Raw genomic sequence first — 13695 nt, forward strand, 5'->3', positions numbered from 1 at the left:
AAGGCTTAATCTCGAAGAGCTCCCGGTTGTTAACGGTGCCAGGGAATGAAAACGCTGGGAGAGAGCCATGGGGGAAGTGATACCTGGGGAGCGATGGAGATGCATTTGGCAGAGAACGCCCCCGGCCTTTTAGAGCCGGAGGAGTTAAAGGGAAGGGCTGGAGGCGACGGGGCGCTCGGCTGGGGGCTGCGGCGGCTGCCGACCCCCCCCCGCGGGCTGCTAAGACAGCAGCGGGGCAAGTTGTGCCGTGGGGCAAAGAGCGGGGGCTGGGTACCCCCACCCCCGACGCCTGCCACCCCCCCGTCGGCTCTGGCTGCCGGCAGTGGTGATTCCTGCCCTGACTCACAGCGAAGGGGCCCCGCGGTTTGTGTCCCCCCCCCCAGCACTCTGCCTGCGGGACAAAAGGCAGCCTGGGGCTGCCTGACCTCGCCGGCGTTTTGGGGTGGTTTCTTTTCACGGCAGCTTCCACAAAGCGCCGGATTGTTTCCTCCCCGGCAGCCGGCAGCGTTCCTGCCTCCTCGGAGATGGCGGGGCGGCGGGGGGGGGCCTTTTTTTCCAGGGAGCTGCTCCAGAGATGGCTCCCACAGCCGGCATCGCCCCTCGGGGTGCTGGCTCACCGCGGTGCCGCAGCGCGGCCCGGCCCCGGGGGTCGGCACGGTGTTGGCCGGGCTGAGGATGCTCTGGCTGGTACCGCTTCTCCGGGGGCGGGGGGAGCTACACCACCGAGCGGAGCATCCCCGCACCCCATCCCTCCTGCACGGACACGGGGGGATGAGCTGCCCCCGGCAGGGATGCGGGGATCGTGCCAGGGACGAGGTGCCGGGCGAGGGCCGTGCCGGGGCTCAGGCGTCGCCGCAGCCGGGCCCAGCGGTGGCGGGGGTTCGGCATCCCGCGCCGGGAGCGATCGATCCGGCGGCTCGGAACGGCCAGGCCGGGCTGGAGAGGCATCCGCCGGGGTCACGCAGACAAGAGCGAGCACCTGGGACTAATTGCACTAAATAAATGAGCAATTAAAGACATTACAGGAAGACTAAAACATCCCAGACCTCCCCCTGACCCCCTCGCAGTTCCCCTGGAAACAGCCGCCCGGGCAGCAGCTCCGGGATGCTCAGCCCGGCTGTTCCCGGCGGGATGGGGGCCATCGCGGCCCCCCCGGGGGCGGAAGGGGCGCGGGGCCGTGGGGCACGGCCGTGGGGGCAGCTGCTGGCGGCCGGGCGAGACTGAAGTGCTTTTGTCCCCGGGGCGATGGGCTGCAGCGGGAGAGGCCGGGATTTGTCCCGCACCGAGCCCAGCCCGTCCCCCCGCAGGATTTCGGTGGGAGACAGCGATGGGGGTGGCAGGACACGGCCATCTCGGTCAGGGACCACCGGGATGCACCAACCGCACGCACCCAGGCCCCCCCCGACACCTCGCTCTGAGCCGCGCAAAAGCCACCAGGAGGGTTTTTCCTCCCCGTGGGCACCCGGCAGCGGGGACCCACAGACCCCCACCCAATCCTGGCCGTGTCGCCCCCAAAACTGTCAACTTTGCTCTTTTTTTTTTTCCCTACAGATGAGCCGGGGACTGTTCCTGCCCTTCCGGCAGGACGTGACAGTGGCACAGAAAGGTTGTGTCCCCCCGGGCACAGCGGCTCCCGCCAGCCTCAGGGGGGTCCCGGGGCTCCCCAGACTCCGGGGGGTGCTGGGGGCGCCGTGAAGGAGCAAGGGAAGGGATGGCCATGGCAGAAAGGGGAGGGGGGGATGTCAGACAGAGCCCAGGGTGGGCTGAGCGCTATTCTAGTGTCTGCGGGACGCCCTTTCTCCATCCCCCCGCCCCACAAGGCTGGAGGGGTGAGAAAGCGCTCGTTAGAGGATGCTCTTGTGGCTCGGGATACGCGCCCCGGGGTGAGCACAGCTGGGCTGTGGGGAGGGGAAAAGCCCATCCTGGAGCTGCTCCCATCACGGGATGGGGAATTAATGAGCAGTTAATGAGGAGCGGAGTCCAGCCCCGTCTCCGGGCTGCTCTGGGGGGGCTGTGAGGTGGGTGGGTGGGTGGGGGCTGGCGGCAGCACCCAAACTTCCTTTGAGGGGGTTGTACAAGTCCTAACACCCCAAAAATCTTAATTAGATTTAAGTCTTAATTTTCTGCGGCACTGCAAATCCTCCTCACCAGGGGAAATGAGCGGGGGCCGACGGCGCGGCTTCTGGCGCGCTGGGCTCAGGATTGCGGTGAGTGGTGGTGCGGGATGGGGGCAGGGGGCTCACCCCCTCCAGACTGGGCTTTACCTGCCCCCCCCTCCCAACACACTTAACGAGCAGCCAATTTGCTGGGAAGGAAATAAAAAGGTCTGCAATTAAAAAGCTGGTAGCCGCAACCAGAGAGGGTCAGTGGTTCACGTGCTAATGCAAGCAGATTTTGTTATGATTCATTAAGTCATTAACTCCCTTTTAATTGGAGCTCCTTTATGGAGATGCCATTTTACCTTTGCAGAGGAAACGGGGGTTGGGAGGAGGGGAGAGACACCCCCCGCCTTGCAGCGTACGCGGTACCCCACACACCTCCAGAGCCCCCCAGGGTCGTGTTTTGATGCCGGAGCCCCGGAGGAGCCCGTTTACTTCACAAATTTGATGGAAGCCTGAGGAAGGGGGTGAGGGTGGGGGACAGCTGGAGGATGCGGGGATGATAAAGGGGCGGTGGGTTTTGGGGGGCCGCGGTCTCCCCTGGCCCGGCCCCAGCCCCCTCGGAGCTGCTGGCCGGCAATTACCAGCCATTACAGCCTTCCCGGGAGCCGCGCGGGGCTTAATGCAGCCGGTTTCAGCTGGCTGCTCGCCTCCACCCGGGAGGAAACGTTGTTAAGCGATGATAACCATCGAGGAGCGCCGAGAAACCCTGGTCGCGGCGCCCGCGGCGCTGCCGGGACCCCGGCTGGCAGGGAGCTGGGGTGCTCCGGCTCATGGGGCGCTGGGGAGCCCGGCGGGGGCAGCCGCAGCTCGCTGCCGGGTGGAGCCCGACCCCAAATTATTCCCTGATGGGACTAGGGATAACCCCGGTTTTCTCGAAGCCCGGCAGGATTTTCCATCCTCAAACCCACGGCTGAGCCCTGGGGTCCCAGCCCGGCCCGAGGGGCTTTTTGCTTCTCCAGGGTGAGTCAGGTGAAGTTGCCCAAATGAAAGACAGGCTCAATTTTAAAGCAGATTAATTAAACTGCATTACGGGCCTGTGTGGACAGAGTTCAGAACGAAAACAGCCTTAATTCGATTTCTCTGACTTGCAAATCGCAGCAGGGAAGTCAGCTGAAATCACATTAAGGCCGTTTCCACTCTGAACCGTGTCCTCGCAGGGGTTTAATGTAGTTTAACTAATTTGATTTAAATGCTTATTGAGACTAACTGGGTTACGTGCCGGCCCGGGGCTGGAGCTGCCGGGGCGCAGGCTGGGACCCCCGTGGGGGGCCGGGGGTCTGGGAATGGGGCGGCAGCATCCCACCGTGTGTGACCCAAACCCACCGTTTAGGTTGGAAAAGTCTCATTTCTGCCATTCTCCTCTCGGGTGGCTCTGCTGCTGCATCCCCGCAGATCCACACCGTCCTTCACGGCCCCGCGTCCCTGGGGTCACCAGCCACCGAGCACTCGGATTCTCCGCAGTTTGCAAACTTCATGCCATAAATTTTTTGGGGGCAGCGGCGGCCGGGGACGCCCGGTTGCGGAGGGCTGGAGAAGAGGAGACTTTTTGTTCCCGTGGCAGGAGCTGGGCCAGGCTGTCCGGCCCCGGCCGCGCCGCCTGAGGACAATGAGCCGCTTCTTGAAGCCGCCGTTTCTTTGCCCCGTGGAGGAATGTCTCCCCGAAACGTGGCGGACGGCAGCCGCCTGCTTAAAAGACTCAAGCAGGGGGCTCAGCTCGCTGCCGTCGCCCATAGGGGGGTCCCGGCCCGGCGCTGTTTCGGGGAGTGCCTCCACGGCCACCTTCGCCTCACTCCCCAGGGCCTGGGATGCTCCTGGCTGTTTCGGGGCTGCTCATCCCGAACCCGACGGGTCACCAGCCACCAAGGCTTTGTGCCATGACCCCCATCCCCCAAAGGCAGGGACGGTCCTGGTGGGGGGTGGGGAGACATGTTGGGTCCCCCCCGTGCCACCAAGCAGCGTGTCAGCCCGTACCACCGGCGTCAGCCCCAGCTGAATCACCCGCCAGAGATATTCCCCGCACAAAGAGCCCATTTTCCTCCATTTTTGCCATGCGGGTGTCACCGGCTCCGACCCGGCGGCTCCTGGACCTCCCACCCTAAAACCTGGGACCTGGACCAAAAATCTCCATTGCCACGAGCCTTTTTCCATGAATGGGAAACGCTCGTTTTACACAGCGAGGGAAAGGGAAGGGGCAGCACAAACCCATCAGAAAACACACCCGTTATGAAATGCAAATCGCGGGACGATGCCAGGCAGGGGGTGCAAAACCCCAGCCCTCCCATCTCCATAAATCCTGAGTTTAATGGTTGAATTGTGCCCTGCATGAATCTCACGTCAAAAGGGAATAAATCTCTTGGTGTTTATAGCCGCGGCTTTGTCACCAATTAGGATGTTGTTATTGGATTAGATGCAAGCAGATAGAAGCCTCCCAGGACAAAGTCATCCCTGGGGGAAAGCCCAGCGGCTGGTGGGGGGTGCACGGGGACAATGCTGGGCCGCGGGGGCTGATCCTGGCACGCAGGGATGGTGGCGGATGCTCCTGGGGTTTGTCCCTGGAGGGACGCACGTGGCCAAGAGCAGGCGCAGGAGCACCCAAAATTCAGCTTTACGGTTCCCGCCTGCTGCAGTGGGGGGGCGGGCAGGATCTGGCCCCCAGATCAGTTTGTGGTGCCCAGGGGTTTTGGGAACAGCGACTGCAGTGAGGGCCATGTCCTGCCTGGGTAACTTTTAGGGCTTGTCCGTGGCTCCCTGGGGCACCCCCAATTTCAGCTGGGCTTCAGGGGGGGCCCCGGCAGGTCTGGCTGCCATCGAACACCTTCACCTCATCCTGTTCCTTTTTGGCGTCCGCCTCCCAGCGCTGCTGAGGCACAAAAGACCTTTTGTGGCCTTGGAAGGAGTGTTGCCAGACACAGGATGGGGCTTCCATAGCACATCTGTCTGCACAGCTGTGCTGGGGACCTGGGGGACCCGGGGATGCCATGGGGGATGCGGGAGGGGGTGACCTTCCCAGGCAGGAGCTGCACACACGGGGTTGGAGGCGCACACAGACAAGAGCTGGGGACGTCGGCTGGGACGTGCCCTCGCTTGTTGGGCCCCCGACTGTCACCCCACTCAAAGGGCAGCACGGGCAGCCGGGAGCCTCCATCGCTGGTTGTGGAGCAGCTCCGTGCCTCAGTTTCCCCACCCAGCGCAGAGCTGGTGGGAAAGGGACCCTCTGAGCTCGCAGAGGGGACGCGGTGCTCCCTGATCGCTCCTGGGACCTGCTGGGCCCTAAAGGAGGGGGTTCAGCACCATTTCCACCCCGGGATGCTCCAGGGGAGGACGTGGCCCGGGGGGTAATGAGGTCCCCTGTGCCCAGCGGTGTCACATCAGAGGGAAAACCCGCCGGGGGGGGGACGGACGGGTCGGGGCTGCCTCGGGGGAAGGCGGCTCCTCCGGAGCCTCCCGGGGCAGAGGGTTTATTTCTGTTGTTCCCTCTCTCTTCTTTCCCCTTTAATCGGGATTCCTGGAGCCGATGGGAGAGTGCTGCTTCCCTCTAGCGGCACCGGCCCCTCCTGCTCGGGGGGTGGCCGGGCAGCGTGGGGGCTGCTGGCGGGGGAAAAAGGGGCCTTTGTCGGCAGCGCCGGGGGCTGCCCCGAGGGTTGTCTGGTTTCTCACGCCCGAGGGGACAGAGCGCCCGGCGGGTGTCTGCCCGCCCCGGGGACGGTGTCGCGGGCAGGCGGGGGATGTGGCCGGACGCCGGCGGGTCCCTCCTTGGCACCGCCACCGCCTCTCCCTGACCCGCTGACCCGCCGCTGTCCCCGCGGCTCCCCCCCGGGCCCGCCGCCCCCTGCCCAGGCGGTACCGGGAAAGGCCGCCGCCAGGCCCGTTTCCTCCCGTGACAAGCCGGGGTGGGCACGCGACGGCTCACCCTCCCCGGGCCTCCAGGCCGCACCTCGGGCCCCGCAGAGCCCCGCACCGGCCCGGGGCAGCCCCCACGTGGCTCCCCGCCGCCAGGACTACAGCTCCCAAGAGGCCCTGCGCGCGGCGGAGAAGCCTCAGCCAATGGGAAGCAGCCTTGCTCAACTAGCCGGCCGCCGCGGGGCTCGCCGGGAGTCTGGCGCCGCCGGGCCGCGGGAACGGACAGGCAGAACTACATATCCCAGAATGCCGCGGGAGGGCGCGCGGCCAATGGGAGGCGGGCGTCTTGGGGCGGCGCGCAGGCGCGCTGGGGCGGGCGGCCGCGGATTCATGTGGAGGTCAGGGGCGCCGCGGGAGGGGAGCGGGGCCGGGGGCGCGGTGGGTCTCGGGGGCCGGAGGGCGCGGCGGGGGCCGAGCCGAGGCCTGCGGGCGGGAGCGGGGCCTCGGCCCACGGGGCGCCTGTCCTGGGGGCGATAGGCCTGGAAGGGAGCGGGGAGGGGGAGGCCTGGCTGCGGGCGGCGGCCGGGGCGGGTGCGGAGGGCCTTGGAGCGGGGTTAGCGCCGGGGGGCTGGAGCGGGCTGTGATCCGGGGCGGGGGTCGGGGCAGCGGCCTGGGCCTGCGTGGGGTGCTGCCCGCCTCCGGCGCCGGGCCCCGGGAGGAGAGGCGGCGGGTGGAGGGGGCCGGCGGGGCCGAGGCGGCGGCCGGCGGGGAGGGGGAGCGGCTGGGGATGGCCCCGCTGCGGGCTGGGTGTTGTGGAGGGGGGTTCGTCCTCGGCTCCCTGGGCGCCCACTCACGGGAGCCCCCCGCCTTCCGGCTTCGTAGGGTTTTAACCAGCTGGGGGGGTTTCGCAGGAGGGGCTTTTTAAAGGGGCTGGAACCGGACGTGTGAAATGGCTGCGAAGGTGTTTGAAAGCCTTGGGAAGCTCGGCCTGGGGTTGGCTGTGGCAGGTGGAGTTGTCAATTCTGCTCTTTACAATGGTGAGTGGGAGAAGCCGAGCGCTTCCAGTTCACTTTGTATCTTTTTTTTTATTATTATTTTTGTCTGTATCTTGGCTGTTCTGTGCTTTTATTGCTCATGGAATCGGGGGAGAACAGACACGAAGCCTTGCCGGGCTGCTTTATACCTTGTGTGTTGCACAAGCAAGAGGGTTTGTGGGGCCCTTTCTCTAGGAAACTGTCGAGTAGTTGCTGCCCTTGTGGGCAGACTGGGGGACGGGGAGTCATGGCTGCGTCCCCTCTTGGCCTCATTGCCCCAAATGATCTAATTAATTTCACTGGTCTCCTGTAGTAAAAGGCTTTAACTGTCCTCGATGGAGCGTTCCGTGGAGGAGGTTCCGGTGTACAAGTGCAACGGGCAGCAACTGGGGAATTGCGCTTGACCTGCTGTTTTCTTCTCTAGTTGATGCGGGCCACAGAGCCGTCATCTTTGACCGATTCCGCGGGGTCCAGGACACAGTGGTAGGAGAAGGTACCCACTTCCTCATCCCCTGGGTACAGAAGCCCATCATTTTCGACTGCCGCTCTCGCCCCCGGAACATTCCTGTGATCACTGGCAGTAAAGGTGAGTGTTCGGACCCAGCAGCCCTACGAGAACCGGGTGCTCTGATGATTTTTTTTTTCTTCTGGATGTGGAGATCCCATGTCTCCTGAGTCCAGCTTGGAACAGAGTCAGGAATGGTTTCACCTGTGTTTTTTAGTTACAGAACAGAGAGAGGGACCCTTCCTTCAGTCCTGTAAGTCGTCCCTTTCCACATAAAGTCTCTGCCTTTACAGTAGGGCAAGTAACTCCCCACATCGCAAACAAACTGAAGCTTAAATCTTATCTGTCAGGAGGATTTGGATCCCATGGTGAAAGGAGCAGTAAAAATAACTCTTCTTTGCTGGGAAAAAGAAGTCTGAATGTTTATTATTTCTCCTTTATTTGCCCTGGGGAGGACAGCTTCAGGATGTCTCCTGTGCCTGCGGTTTGCCACTAAACTTGTGACTTTCTTCACACAGATCTACAGAACGTGAACATCACGTTGCGTATCCTGTTTAGACCAGTGACTGCCCAGTTACCGCGGATTTTCACCAGTATTGGAGAGGACTACGATGAGCGTGTCCTGCCCTCAATCACAACCGAAATCCTCAAGTCTGTTGTGGTAAGGACAGCGTGAAAGCTGCTGGGCTCTGCCCGTCCTCTTTCTTTCCTCCTTTTAGCAGTGAGGACCTGCTGGAGTGTGGAATATGTCGTGCTCCAGACTAAGGCTTCTCTTTTCACCCCCAGGCTCTTACGGGCCATAAAAGTAAAATAAAAATAAAAAGTTAATTGTAGCTACACTAATTGTTTGTGTCTGGGTCATTCTGACTGCTTGGCCTGGCTTGATTCAGTTTGGATGATCTCTGGATGGAAAAAAGTTTCTTCGTTCCCTGCTCTTAGGTGTTGGCTCTGCTCTTCAGGATGGGAGTTGCAAGTCAGGAGACTGGGATTTTCACTTCTCCTGTATCAGCTTCCTGAAGATCTCTGGCTTTGGAAGCATCCCCTGGGGACTGACAAATAATCGTTAACTAGCTCTAGTCAAGTTTTTGTGTTAAGTGCTCACCTGCACAACCTCCTCTCCAACTTATACTTAAATTCGCAGTCATTCATTCAGTCTTTCTCCTGCTTCACATGCCTGGGCAGCTCGGTGTGTGCTGGCTTTGGGAGAACTGGGTTAACACTGGGGCTCGTGGGTGCAAAGACAGGCAGGGCATGGAGAATCCATCACTTCTCGGAGCTGTCTCCTCACTGGTGTCCATCCCAATTCCAGGCTCGCTTTGATGCTGGAGAACTGATCACTCAGAGAGAGCTGGTCTCGAGGCAAGTGAGCGAAGACCTCACGGAGAGAGCAGCGACCTTCGGGCTCATTCTGGATGACGTGTCCTTGGTAAGAGTTCTCCCTTTTTGGTTTCTGTCTTTGGAGTGTGCTCCGGTAAGGGCAGTGGAGAAGAGACTCAGAGACAGAAGGCTGAAGAGTGGGCTGGAAGTTTGGGTGTGTGGACTGTGTTTGTCTGTCTGCAGGGGCATGTGATGTGGTGACTGCAGCTCAAGTCAGTACTTCTGGCTTTGTCGCTGGCCTTGGGTGACCTTGAGCAAGCCCTTGAAGGCTCAGCTGCACTGACGTGTTGACAGACTCCACTGTTGCAGGGCTTTTATAGTTAAAATGAAGAGCAAATGCTTCTGTGGATGGTGGATCAGGCTGCACATTGCTTTAGGGAAGCCCGCTGTTCCACGAGCACCCTGACATACAGGGAGAAAGTGCTAGGCATGAGGAGGTAGTGAAAATACTCTTGATAGCATCCTTTTTTCTCCAAGTATTAGGTTTTCTCCTGACTCTGTCATCTTCTGAGACTGTTCAAGCTCTCCCCTCCTCCCTCTCCTATCTCCCTATAAGCTTTGTAAATTAAATCTGTTGTAATCTGGCTTGTACGTGCCCCTCTCCCTCTCTCTTCTGGGGTTCCCTCCAAAGCCTGCTTAAAGGAAAGGAACACGAGCCGTTTCATTTGGCTTTGAACATATAGGAAGCCTTTGCGGGAAGGAGACTTTGTTTCTGCAAAACCTGAGATTGTGACTCTTTGTATCTGGTGCTTTCCACTGAGCGCCCTCCTGAAAGAAATTCACCTTTCCCTGTGCCATGCCAGGAGCCTGCAGCCGCAAACAGCGGGGCTGAGCACACCAGTGCATAATGGGGCATGAAAGGTGTAGGGTGGCTTGGCCGACAGCGGGCTCCCCTGCCTGGGAGGGGAGCGCTGGGTGAGCGGGCTCCCTCTGCCGAGTGCTCGAGCAAGCGGCGGTGGCAGGAGCGCGTGGTGTCTCTCTGAAGGTACTGGTGTTACTGGTCTGCTGGACTGGAGCTGCACTTGTGACATCTCCCTTAGGACTTCAGAACTGGATGGGGAGGCCTGCTTGTCCCAGTTTCTGTTCTTTTAGGGATACTGGCTTTCTATTTCCACTCCAGTTTCCCTGATGCAGCCAGGCTGCCTCCCCCCACCGGGAGCTGCGTGGGTCACAGTGGTGCCGCTGTAAACTCAGCGTTGTGAACTTTGCTTGATTTCTGCTCTGCAGACCCATCTGACCTTTGGCAAGGAGTTCACGGAGGCGGTGGAAATGAAGCAAGTAGCCCAGCAAGAAGCAGAGAGAGCCAGATTCATTGTGGAAAAGGTACCTTGTCCTTCTGAGAAACTTGGAAATGGTTCCTGGTATTTCCTTCCCACTCCAGCTTGCAGCGAAGATCTCACTTCCCTGTCCAGGAGACTGGGCAGGTTGTATGACAAAGTCACTTAGTGTCATAATGCTGACATGGTTCTCAGCTCTGGCATATGATTGTTGGACAGATAAAGCCTAAGGTTGGGTTTGTGGGTCTTTTTTCTTCCTTCCAGTACTGTGTCACAGTCTTATTGGAGTGCTGAACAGAAATGTCTGTGTGGAGAAGGAGGGAGGAAACAGCGCTCAGGAGAAAGCGTCAGTTAGAAGCAGGGCTCAGGGTTGAGATTTGCAACCCAAGTGATCCTGCTGTTTGTGATTTTTGAGGGGGTGGCCGAAGCTTTCCATGGTGTTTGATACCACGGGCACAGGGGCCTGTGTCCTAGGAGTGTTACTGGCTGCATCTTGCAAGACCCCATAATCTGAGATCAACCCGGGATCTCGGGGAGCATCCACAGAAACAATTTTGTGTTAAAGTACCCTGGTACAGTGAGAACGTGCCTGTTGAGATTCTAAGAACCTGCAACTACACCCAAAATTAATCCAGTGGGTACAGTAAGATGCATGTAATCAGCCATGATGATTTAAACAGAAGTGTTTATCTGACCTGGTTTTAACTCCACTGAAGTTCTTGAATCTTTCATAGGCAGTTTTCCACCAGGAGTGCCCTGTGGTGGGGTAATGTTTCATGAGGTTAAGACTGATAAGGCAATTTCAAGATGATTTTTTAACCTGTTTTCCACGGTAGGCAGAAAAACAGTCTAACAGAATACAGCCTTCTATCTTAGCTCTCCTGCTGGGGAAAAGAACAGTAGGGTGGTGAAGTGGGAATTTCTGTTTTAAATGTGACACTAGCATCTTCCCTCTCTTTTGTGCTTCTTTTCTGTTGCTTATTCCCCTTCTCACCCATGTACTTTCAGGCTGAGCAGCAGAAGAAAGCCGCTGTCATCTCTGCTGAGGGAGACTCAAAAGCAGCCGAGCTGATTGCCAACTCGCTGGCCACTGCGGGCGATGGCTTAATTGAGCTGCGCAAGCTGGAGGCAGCTGAAGACATTGCGTACCAGCTCTCACGGTCCCGCAACATCACCTATCTGCCCTCTGGACAGTCTGTGCTCCTCCAGCTGCCGCAGTGAACCTGGCTCTGCGAACATAGCTAGCCTCATCACCTCTACCTACCAGATCAGCCCTTTCCAAAAGAATCTTTGCAATTTCCTCATTGGTAAAAGCAGAGGAAATTAAAATTCAACCCATTTTGAAATCTTAATCAAATAAAACTGAACGCTCTTGACAAGAAGCCTGCATTCTTCCCATGTACGGTCAGAGGAGTGGCCCCACTGACCATTAAGCTAGGTTTGAGAATTGCCCCTTTCCAGGCAGTTTGAGCAACAGGAGCAGAGTTTTCATCTGTTCACTCCTGGCAAACAGGTAGCCCAGGTGACTCCCTGACCACAAGAGTGCTGTATCAATCCGGTGTCACAGCGATGCTTCAGTGCCTTTAGGCTGGCTGAGCCAGGGTCGTTACAGACTTGCAGGTCCTGGACTACGGAACAGGAACACTCAGGGCTCAGTCTTCAGTCAAGCCAGTCTCTTCAGGTGTCAGCTGGGAGAAAGAGGACATCTCAGCTCTTAGGACAGTGGCTCTGCCGTGCCTGGCTGAGCCATAGCACTGATAGCTGGAGGCACAGATCGAGTGGATTGTGGCTGGGGGTGAGAATAGCAGAGATTGACTTCATGTAGTAGATGGATTTCAGGCATGGAGAAGAGAAGATACTTCCTCTGCAGGAAATACTTCTCATGTACATGGGGCATCTCCACTTCTCCCCCTGCTGCCGCACACTGATCTGTTTGCTGCTGCCTGCCCTTCTTTCACCAAGGTCAGTAGAAGTGGCAGTTGGCCTATTCCAGATGGCACCTGGGACAAAGGGGGGATGACTCGGTGCTCCGTGGCTCAGGCAGTCAGAGGTGGGCAGAATTCTGTGTTACATCAATGCTCTTTTTATTTAGGGAAACTGAATCGTGAGGAGGATGTGATGAGTGAGATTGTGTAACCAGCCTTCAATAAATGTCACGGTCCCAAGTGTAGTATTGTGGGATGTTGTTTTGTTGTTCTTTTTATTATCTCAGAAGAATGAAGGTTGGTCAGCGGAGCAAGACATCTCATGCTTGTGCTAGATTATTTAGATAAAAGTCACTTAGCACAGGCAAATAGGGCTTGTTCCTGACAACCTAAAACCTTGAAATATGATTCTTGGGCTGAATTCCTGCAACAAGGTAAGGCTGAGAGTATCTTGAGGTCATTGTGAAGGCTTTTAATTGCTTTCCATGCACGGTTCAGGCTGTCATTTACTGCATGTACATACATTCTCCAGGGTGCTCTTTTGATGCAACACGATGCTGTTGGAAAGAAAACGGGGGTGTATTGTACCAGGTACAGCCTACAGCAAACTTCAGACCTGTCAGCGGCTGTCAGAAGGCGTGGTACTAGCCTGGCACACCACTACCCCCATCCTGCAAATCGGGTGCTCGTACAATGTCTGTTATCCCTGAGCAATGCTGTCTCAGGCGGGCGTCATCGCTACCCTGAGGATGTTGAGCCCTCGGGAAAGCTTCTGTGAACGGTGGGCTCATTTCGTCATCGTACAGCCACTTTGGATTGTTGCCCTCACCTCTGGCGAAATGGAAAGACTTGCCTGCTCTTTCTGCTGGGCAGGGTACGCTCTTGCAGTGATGAAGTGCCTGAGCTTGCAAAATATTTTAAGCAGCTGAGCGGTCGGGTCCATAACTCCTAAATAACTTCCAGACCTCTTCCCCCTCCAGTGCTCTTGTTCTTTATTCTTCTGGTTTACTGCTTCAGACACTTGCAAGGAAGCTTCCACTTTTCTCCCAAGGCTCCTTTTAAAACCCCCTTAGTGTTTCCCGCGCTTCTCTCTGTTAGTTTCATGCACCAGGTGTTGGGCTCAAAACAGCGTGTCTGAAATCCCTCCTCAGCTTCTGTGGCTCTGCATTACTTCTCCCTCCAGTTCTGCATTTTCAGTGGAGTGTGGAGTGTTTCCTGCTGCTTTTGCTGTTACCCTCTCTGGAGGAGGTGTCTGAGGCTCTAACGGTGGCCCCTGGGTCTGATTAATCACCATTTCCTTTGCTTTTGGGTGTAATTCTTTTTACAAATGTTCCCTGGCTGTTAACTGCTCCTTTACCCTCGCTCTGCCTCGCTTAATGCCTAAACCTGCCATGAACTCATCAGACTTCAAAGCTGCTCTTGAACCCGTAGCTGTCTTGGTGTGTGCTAGCTGAACCCCCTGTTTATATTGTGTTTATAGCGGCTCTTCGGCCTTGTAGGCCATGCAGACGGTCGAGCTCTCTGGCTCCAGGTGGGAGCAATGACCCTAAAAATCAAGACATGGTTTTGAGTGGG

General features: G+C 58.1%; 1 protein-coding gene across 2 annotated transcripts; it reads left to right on the forward strand.

Moving 5' to 3' along the window:
* The first annotated feature begins 6310 nt into the window (after window positions 1-6310).
* Window positions 6311-12365, forward strand: PHB1 (prohibitin 1). Of its 2 annotated transcripts, none has more exons than XM_074561803.1 (7): window positions 6311-6400; window positions 6914-7039; window positions 7461-7622; window positions 8060-8202; window positions 8851-8967; window positions 10146-10241; window positions 11204-12365. In XM_074561803.1, the coding sequence occupies exons 2-7, from the start codon at window positions 6952-6954 to the stop codon at window positions 11414-11416; spliced, it is 819 nt and encodes a 272-aa protein (XP_074417904.1). In that variant the 5' UTR covers window positions 6311-6400; window positions 6914-6951; the 3' UTR covers window positions 11417-12365. The 2 variants fall into 2 exon arrangements, with proteins under 2 accessions (XP_074417904.1, XP_074417905.1); XM_074561804.1 differs by having other exon boundaries at window positions 6377-6440.
* The last annotated feature ends 1330 nt before the right edge of the window (window positions 12366-13695 follow it).

The sequence above is a fragment of the Larus michahellis genome, chromosome 18 (assembly GCF_964199755.1).
Source record: "Larus michahellis chromosome 18, bLarMic1.1, whole genome shotgun sequence".
NCBI classification, from domain to species: Eukaryota; Metazoa; Chordata; class Aves; order Charadriiformes; family Laridae; genus Larus; species Larus michahellis.